Source organism: Dermacentor andersoni, chromosome 5, assembly GCF_023375885.2.
Source record: "Dermacentor andersoni chromosome 5, qqDerAnde1_hic_scaffold, whole genome shotgun sequence".
Classification (NCBI taxonomy): domain Eukaryota; kingdom Metazoa; phylum Arthropoda; class Arachnida; order Ixodida; family Ixodidae; genus Dermacentor; species Dermacentor andersoni.
In genome coordinates this window covers 28,927,293-28,936,404 of record NC_092818.1, presented here as the reverse complement: position 1 = coordinate 28,936,404, position 9,112 = coordinate 28,927,293, and the positions used below count along the sequence as shown (strand labels likewise).

The window sequence follows — 9,112 nt, the reverse complement described above, 5'->3', positions numbered from 1 at the left end:
GCAGTGTATCGAATAGAGACGCAGGCCGTACAAAACAATTCCATGCCGCAAGGAATACTAAAGAAACGACTGCCACCCGTACATCTGCAACAGTCAATGTATCAACAGAAACAAATTTATTTATTTATTTATTTATTTATTAGATACTGCCAACTGCCTCTTGGCAGTCCAGGCAGGAGTGAGTGTATACAAAGTCGGCACTGCAAGTCAAAATAAGAAAAACATGGGTTACAAGGAACCATAAAAAAATGCTTAAATATACAGACTATTGCGTCGGGAAAGGCAGCAAGTACAAAATATACATAAATGGGAAAATGGTGATTCTAAAACGAACACGCTTCATTGCAAAGATTGTACGGCAGACACAAATGATTCAACCGAGGGCATACAAGCGACTTCTTGCGGTAGAGCATTCCACTGTGCTATAGTTCGAGGAAAAAACGAGAAGCGATAAGCAGTAGTTTTAGTCGGTGGCATCACAATCGTTTTGCTGTGCCTGCGTCTGGTTTTTCTTGTTTTATTAAAATTGATGTATATGTCGGGATCCATATTTGTTTGTTTATTAACGATATTAAACAAAGTTTGTAGGCGATGCAGTCTACGCCGAAATTCTAGCGATGGGAGGCCAGACCGTGTTCTGAGATCAGTGATCGAGACTCGTCTATTATAAATATTAAAAATAAATCTAAGGGCTTTCTTTTGCACGCTTTCAATGTTGTTGACACCGGTCTTTGTGTGGGGATCCCAGACAGCATCGGCATATTCAAGCAGTGGTGTAATGAGTGTCGTGTAGGCAGCGAGTTTAGTCCTACTAGTGCAATGTTTGAGCCGGTGTTTAATTAGCCATAGCTTCCTTAGCGACGCCGAAACGACGTATTGGACATGAGCGATCCAGGTTAACTTCGAGTCAATAACCACACCCAGATACTTAAATTTGTCAACCGTCCTAATTGCTACATTATTGATTTTATATGTACAAATTGATCGTGCTTTCTTTCTTGTAATCATCATTTGAGTACATTTTGAGGCATTTAAGTTCATACGCCTGGATTGACACCAATTATCGATTGCATTAAGGTAATCCTGTATAGCAGTCTGATCATGGGGTGATTGAATGTTGTGGTACACAATACAATCATCAGCGAAGAACCGGCATCGTACCGGGGAATCAAAGGACAAGTCATTCAGATAAATCAAAAAGAGAAGAGGTCCAAGTACTGAACCTTGCGGTACACCGGAAAGTACGGGAGCAGGTGAAGAAAATGAGTTTCCTATACGGACATATTGTGTACGATTAGTTAGATAAGAGTCAAGCCAGCGAAGAATTTGTTCATTTTTCAGCGCACATTGTAGCTTGAGCTTTAGCCTTTGGTGACAAACACGGTCAAATGCTTTCTGAAAATCAAGGAAAAGCACATCTATTTGCCCGCCGCAGTCCAGCGCTGCCATGACTTCATTGGTACTATGTAGAAGCTGAGTAACTGTAGATAGGCCACGCCGAAATCCGTGCTGTTTTTCCGAAAAGAAATTATTGTTTTCCAGAAAGCTGCTCAGGTGTTTAAAAACATAGTGCTCCATCACCTTACTAGCGGTGCAGAGAAGCGAGACGGGTCTGTAATTAGTAATACTGAGTTTATCTCCGGACTTATGGATGGGAATTATCTTTGCTGTTTTCCAATCGTTAGGAACGACACCTTGCTTTAGACTTTCGTTAAATATTATGTACAGATACTTTGCGCACCACTCCACATATCTAAAAAGAAAATTATTTGGTATGTCATCAGGACCAGCAGATTTCTTTATATCTATGTTTAATAGGGACGAAAGAATACCTTCTTCGGAAACAAAAAGGTCTGGAAGTTCGCAGCCAGAACCTGAAAATTCTAGGCTATCGTCTTCAGTACCGCGTAGAAATACCGAAGCAAAGTACTCGTTGAACGCTTCCGCAATATTCTGGTTGTCACTGGTCTCGGTATCATTCAATCTTATTTTGGTGACCGGGTTCTTTTTCTCGGTTATGTGCATCCAAAACTGTCTTGGGGCGTTAGATAAAAAATAGTGTAGTTTAACATTGAAAAAATGGTACTTTGAGTCGTTTATTTTTTTCCTAAGTTCGGTACGCATTGACGGTAGCACAGAACGATCGACACAACTATTGGGGCGTGACAAGCGTTTTAAGCGGCGCTTTAGCTGCAGTATGTCCCGAGTGATATAAGGGTTATTGCGGGCCATTCTCTAGCGTTTTGTTGGAATGTACCTGTACATACATTCCCGCACTACGTCCTTAAAATGCACCCATAAATCATTGACACATGTTACACCTTGATTTGATTTTTTAAGAAAAATGTCGAAATCTTGCTCTAAGTAGTCGATTAGACTTTCATCAGCAGCTCTCCCAAAATCCATGACTTCTTTGTCTGGACAACGGATAATATTTTGCTGTAGATTGCTTTTAAGCAGAATCGCTTGATGGTCTGATATGCCTGGTAAAATTTCTACAGTAAATTCTGTTTCACTGACTGCTTCAGTGATAAGAACAAGGTCGAGGATAGTCTTTGAGCTTGAAGTAACACGTGTAGGTGTTCCTACTACTTACTTTAGATTAAAAGAAAACGCCAAATCGAGCAGCATTTCAGCATGTTGACAAGAATGCCGAACACCGAGATCGTCCCAGTTTATCATCGGTAGATTAAAGTCACCGCATAAGATGATATGAGCATAGTGTTTACTGTGGACGTAAAGAAAATCATGCAGCGATTCCAAAATTGAGATATCTGCATTCGGAGGCCTGTATACTACACCAATAAGAACCTTACATTTGAAAGACGGCACTACAATCCAAACCATTTCAGCAGAAGTATTGTGTGGAATGGATGTGAATGGGATGCCATTTTTTATTATGGTCGCGACACCACCCCCTCTCGAGCCACGGTTGTGGCGAATTATGTTGTACGAGCTGGGTATTATGTCGGAATCAGGGATAGCATCATGAAGCCATGTTTCTGTTAGAAGCGTGATGTCCGGATTGTAACTAAGAAGTAGGCTCTCAAGGTCATCAGACTTGTTCACAACGCTCGGGGCGTTAACATTTAAAACAGTTAGAGGACTGAAGACGTGGGGTAACTCTAACAAATGTGCTTTAGTCTTACTTTCGTGCTGTTTTTGACTGGAATTAGACCGGCGAGGCCGTGCCATCTACTTCCAGCAATGGCGCAAAACAATTGTCATGAAGCGGATCGGTGGATAACGAATGAAGCCCACAAACTATTCCAAGGGAACCTAGAAGAAGCCTTGTTGAAAACACGTGTGGACGCGTTCTCGCGAGAGCAGACAACTAAAACCTCCCTCGCCGCATTCATTCAGAAGGCCCAAGACGTTGCCCAAAGCATTATAAATGGAAGCGTGAGGTATTTGCTGGAAGAAGTCCTCGAGATACTGAAGAACGCAGTCCTGTACTTCCTGCAGCAGGAAAGCTTCTTCACAGGCGCCTCTGGCTTTTTACACAAAGCCATACTAAACGTGATTGACTGGGCGTTTAGAGAATTACGGATGCAATTCAAGGGCACAGGCTAAGCCTTATCTTTCCGATAAATTTTGGGGCAAAGCGTTGTGCACACAGACTGTATTTCACATGTATCTTCATTTCCTTGACAGAGACCCTCGCTCGAGGCGATCAAAACATCTCCCAGCTTTGTTGAGCAGGCTTCCTTTATTTTTTGTTTGATACTCTAGGCTTAACAGAATCGCAAAAAGAAGAGGGTGCTTCCGCCTATAATGAGCTTTTAAAGGTAGCTGTTTTTTGTGAAATGGAGCCATTTGTTAATGTCAATCGCTTATCACTGTTCTAAGCAACATGCACCTTGGTCTCACCGAAAGCCTACCTGCACCAAATGTTGTGCGTTGAAGAACATCAGAAGAGACTGCAGATTTCGTTGAGGCACACTCAGTGATTGCTTTGAGAATCCTTGCTGCCTGCTCATGATGAATAATGTGTTCCATGAAACCGAAGGACTACATTCGTTTGCAGAATATGAACATGGCACAATAACAAGCAGTACGTGGCGAGACTTGTAACAATGGCCTTTAACCTTCCGATGTGCCCACACCGGCGATACATATAAGCCAAAGGGTACACTCGCTGCTATTCAAGCAGGCGTTACAGCTGATCTTGCACATTTAGCTGGCTGTCAGCAAATCTTTTCCGTAGAAGCTTAATTGTGTCTTTAACATCCTTTCATATTTCTTGGAACTCAAAAATGGCCAATGCACCTGATTGAGTAAAAAATCACCTGAAGAAATTAAATTTGTCGGTGTCATTGTGAATGGCATGATCGATGTTAATTCAGAGTATCTTCATGCAGTAAATAAACATTCTTGCCTCTGCAACCGGGAGTTTCTCGTTTTCTTTTAGAAGTGTCCACCGAGGCTACAGTAAGCATAATGCGGATAACACAGAAAGGAAGCAACAGAAAGCGTAACCATCAAAGTTTTTTTTAAGGTTGCACCGAATAGTTCTTAATGTTGCATTTATGTGTCCCATTATCCGCATTTTGTCCTCTTTGCACAATCAAAAAAGCGCGAGCAGAAAAGTACCTAATTTGCTCAGCATCCTACATCTCCCTCGGTTAACACAAAGGGACTATCTAAATAAGCAGCTGCATACATTAACTCTCCAGTTATTATTGTTATTATAAACACTGCATCTTCATTTCCTGGATGAAAATGATAATTGGAGAGCTGAATAAATTACTGACTGTGAGTTCGATATTATTTTAATATCACAAAAAGTACTAAAAGCTTGCTGTCTCTCTATAAATAAACATTTTTTTTTTTATTTTGGTATCTGAGTGAGAATTTTTTTCCTAATTCTCATAAATGTTTTACTTCACCCTGATTCACTTTTCGGTTTCGGTATTTCTCTTTTCCCGTCCCTTTAACCTTCAAGTACCGGCTTCTTCATCGATTTCCCGTAGTGGTAGGCACGACGAGAAATTCGCAAGTAAGCCACTGTTATAGCGGGACAATCTTGGGGCTAAGCAACCCTGTGTTACCCTGTGTCACGTGACGGTGGCTTCCCGTCAGTCTGTACCCGGCCTCCGGCAGTAAAGGACGTAACATAATTGGCGACGAGGATCGAAATTTAGGCCTGATTAGGCGTGGGGCTAGCCGAAGCGGTTGGCAGTAGGGAAAATGGCAGCTGCACTGGGCACGATTGGGGAATTCGTTCCGACGGAGGCGCCGTCTTGGCCCTTGTATTTGAAGCGCCTCGAATTTTTCTTTCAAGCAAACGACATCGATGGTAACGAGAAGAAGCGAGCAACGCTCTGCAGCGTTTGCGGCCCAGCAACGTATGCCATCGTTCGTTCCCTTTGTTCTCCGGACGCGCCGTCGGCGGTGGCCTACGATGAGATCGTCAGGCGTCTCTCAAACCACTTCTCGCCGCGACCGTCGGTGATAGTACAGCGTTTCAAGTTTGGCACGCGTCAGCAGCAGCCCGGTGAGTGAATTGCCGACTACATTGCAGAACTGCGACGTCTCTCTGAACATTGTGATTTCGGTGCGTCGCTCGACGACATGTTGCGCGACCGACTGGTGTGCGGGGTGCGAAGCGAGACTCTTCAGCGTCGGTTGCTGGCAGAGCCGGAGCTTACGTTTGCGACAGCTCGGGAGAAAGCCATTGCCGTGGAATCTGCGCAGCGACAGACTGAGCAAATTCGCGGCAGTGCCACATCTTCTGAAGTATGCAGCGTGAGCGGGAAGAGTTTCGACCCATGTGTTACGAAGGTCTCTGCGCCAGTGACAGCCAAGGAGGGTACCCAGAAGCAGGCTGGTTCGCCTGGGAGCACAAGTGGATGTTTCCGCTGCAAGGGTGTGCATTCGCCACGCAGTTGCCCATTCATTAATGTGAAGTGCCACTGCTGCAAGCAACGAGGGCACATAGTAAGAGCATGCAGGAGGAAGGCTACAGCTCGCGCTTCGGCTGAACCGAACTCTCCGAATGGAAAACGGGCCAATGGAGGCTGTCACAAGAATGCTGCGTCGGACGTATACGACGTGTTCGTACTGTTTGGTGAGGAGCCAACTGTGAGAGTGGAAGTGCGCGTCAACGGAAGTCCCCTAGAGGTGGAGGTGGACTCCGGTGCGGTGTGTTCAGTCATCAACGACCGGACTATGCGGAAGCTGCGAATATCGAAAAGGGCGTTGCGCTCAAGTAGCCTTCACCTCCGAGCTTACAATAACAAGGAACTACGAGTGTTGGGTGAACTGACTGTGACGGTGGAATTTAGGGGGCAGGAACATCGCCTGCGCTTGGTGGTGGTCAAGGGTGCTAGTATCGGACTTATCGGTCGGGACTGGTTCAAGTCCTTGGGAATAGGTCTGAGTGGCGTTCACAGTGTGTGCGAGCGGAGTAGAACTGGAAGTAAAGGAACAACGGCCTTGCTCAAGAAGCATTCTTCAGTCTTCGAGCCTGGACTTGGGACAAGTAAAGGGCCTCCTATACGCATAGAGGTGAACCCGGCAGCTCCGTGCGATTTCTGAAGCCACGGCTAGTACCGTTTGCATTGAGACCGAAGGTCGACGAAGCACTGGACAGGTTGGTGAGCCAAGGCATTTTCCAGCCTGTACGGCACTCGAAGTGGGCAACAGCTGTCGTTCCAGTTGTCAAAAAAGATGGATCGGTAAGGGTCTGCGGGGACTACAAGAGCACAGTCAATCGTGTGGTGCAGTGGGAAACGTATCCTCGGCCAACACCCGAGCAGCTGTTTGCCAGGCTGCCAGGTTGCTCGAAGTTTTCAAGGCTAGACCTCGGACAAGAGTATCAACAGAAGACTGTTGATGAAGAAACAGCTGACTTGTTGACAGTTCCAACGCATCGGGGACTGTTCCGCGTAACGCGTCTTCAATTTGGCGTGGCAGTGGTAGTGGCTATTTTTCAGAGGTACATGGAAGAACTGTTGCATGGAATTGATGGTGTGCTGGTGTTCTTGGATGACATCTTGATAGGTGGAAGGGATGAGGCACAGCACCATGCTCGTTTGCAAGAGGTGCTCAAAAGAATCCACGAAGACGGTCTGCGACTGAAATTTGACAAATGTCAATGTTGTGTTTAGGAAATGCGTTACTTGAGATTCAGCGTGAACTCTGCAGGTGTGCAGCCGACAGAAGACAAGGTGCGTGCTATTCATGAGGCCCCGGAGCCAACATGCAAAAGGGAGCTTCAAGCCTTTTTGTGAGCTCTGAACTTTTACAACAAGTTTCTTAAAGGAGCAGCACATGCCTTGGAGCCACTGTACCGGCTGTTGGACAAGGGTCGCGAGTGGCGTTGGACGGGAGCCGAGGCAGACGCATTTCGCCACGCGAAAGATCTGCTACAATCATCGCATGTTCTTGTGCACTATGATGTCAACAGGCCCCTAGTGCTTGCCTGTGACGCTTCCCCGTATGGACTGGGTGCTGTGTTGGGTCATGTGGGCGAAGATGGCAGCGAGAGACCGGTTGCATATGCATCAAGGACTATGAGAGCGGCAGAACGGAAGTATGCCCAAACCGACCGAGAAGCGCTCACCATCGGCATTGGCATTAAGAAATACCATCAGTTTCTGTATGGGAGGCATTTCAAAATTGTGACGGACCACAAACCCCTCTTAGGACTGTTGCACCATGCCAAGCCCATTCCCCAGGTGCTATCACCACGGATGCTGCGCTGAACCGTCATGTTATCAGCATATGACTATGAAATTGAGTATCGACGAGCAGAGAAGCTCTCCAATGCTGATGCATTCAGTCGTTTGCCACTGAGGGCCAGTAAGGAGGAGGAAGAGGAGCAGCGTCTTTGGGAAGTAGGAATGCTAGAAATGGCGCCAGAAGTAACATGGTACTCTAGGAAGGTGGCAAGTTTTACGTCAAGGGACAAGCTGTTGGCTATAGTCTGCAATTGGGTGCAGCGTGGGTGGCCAGAGGGCAAGCTACCGGAAGAGTGTGCAGCATTTGTGATCCGCAAGCATGAACTGTCGGTGTACCAAGGTTGTTTTCTGTGGGGCAGTCGTGTCGTCATTCCAGAGCCAGCTCGACCATATGTCATGGACATTCTTCCCACAGCTCATCCAGGAATTGTCAAGATGGAGGGGCTCGCCAGAGGAGCCGTGTGGTGGCCAGGAATTGACAGAGATGTTCAGCAGAAAGTGAGGGACTGTGCACGTTGTCAAGAATCCAGGTCTGCGCCAGCAGCTGCAAAATTTCACCCTTGGGAATTCACCAAGCGTCCTTGGACAAGACTACATATCGATTTTGCTGGGCCATTCCAAGGCAACGTCTTCCTCATTGTGGTGGACTCTCACTCGAAGTGGTTGGAAGTGTGCCGAATGACTTCCATGTCGGCAGCTGCAGTTTGTGCGAAGCTTCGTTTTCTTTTTGCTACCCATGGCATTCCAGAAACTGTTGTTTCGGATAATGGAACTGCATTTTGTTCGGAGGAGTTCAGAGACTTCATGCGCCGAAATCAAATCCGAAATGTGACCGTTTCCCCATATCACCCTTCTTCAAATGGTCAAGAAGAGCGGATGGTGCGCGAAACCAAGGAAGTACTCAAGCGCATGGTTGGAGGCAATATCGACACACGTCTGGCTAGGTTTTTAATGACCCAGCATATCCTGCCTCATGCTACAACAGGCAAAAGCCCAGTCGAATCGCTAATGGGCAGACAACTTTCAACTGTGTTAGAGCGTCTGCATCCTGACCTGCAGTCCAGTGTGCAGCAGAAACAGGAGCAGGTGATGCAGCGCCGTAACCAGGCAGTGCGACTGTTTGAAGTGGGGGATCGAGTGTTTGTGCGCAACTCTCTCTATGGGCCCATGTGGTTGCCGGGCATTGTTGATTCTGTCACTGGACCAGTGTCGTACTTGGTCGTCACCAAGGATGGACGTCGGAGGAGACGGCATGTTGACCAACTCCGAAGTCGTTCTGCCAGCTACGCATTGGACAGTTCCACTTCTGGAACGTGCGAGGAGGAGGAATCGTTGGTTGCTTTCCCGGCAGGGTGTTCCGAAAGCGGCATTCCTTCAAGCCCAGAGGACCCTGGAAGATGTGACCCAAAAGAAATACGAGAGGAGGC

General features: G+C 46.6%; 1 protein-coding gene across 1 annotated transcript; it reads left to right on the top strand.

Annotated features, from left to right (window-relative positions):
- Positions 1 to 5,574: 5,574 nt before the first annotated feature.
- On the top strand, positions 5,575 to 6,540 carry LOC126530076 (uncharacterized). Its single transcript, XM_050177523.2, has one exon. The coding sequence runs from the start codon at positions 5,575 to 5,577 to the stop codon at positions 6,538 to 6,540; it is 966 nt and encodes a 321-aa protein (XP_050033480.2).
- Positions 6,541 to 9,112: the final 2,572 nt, after the last annotated feature.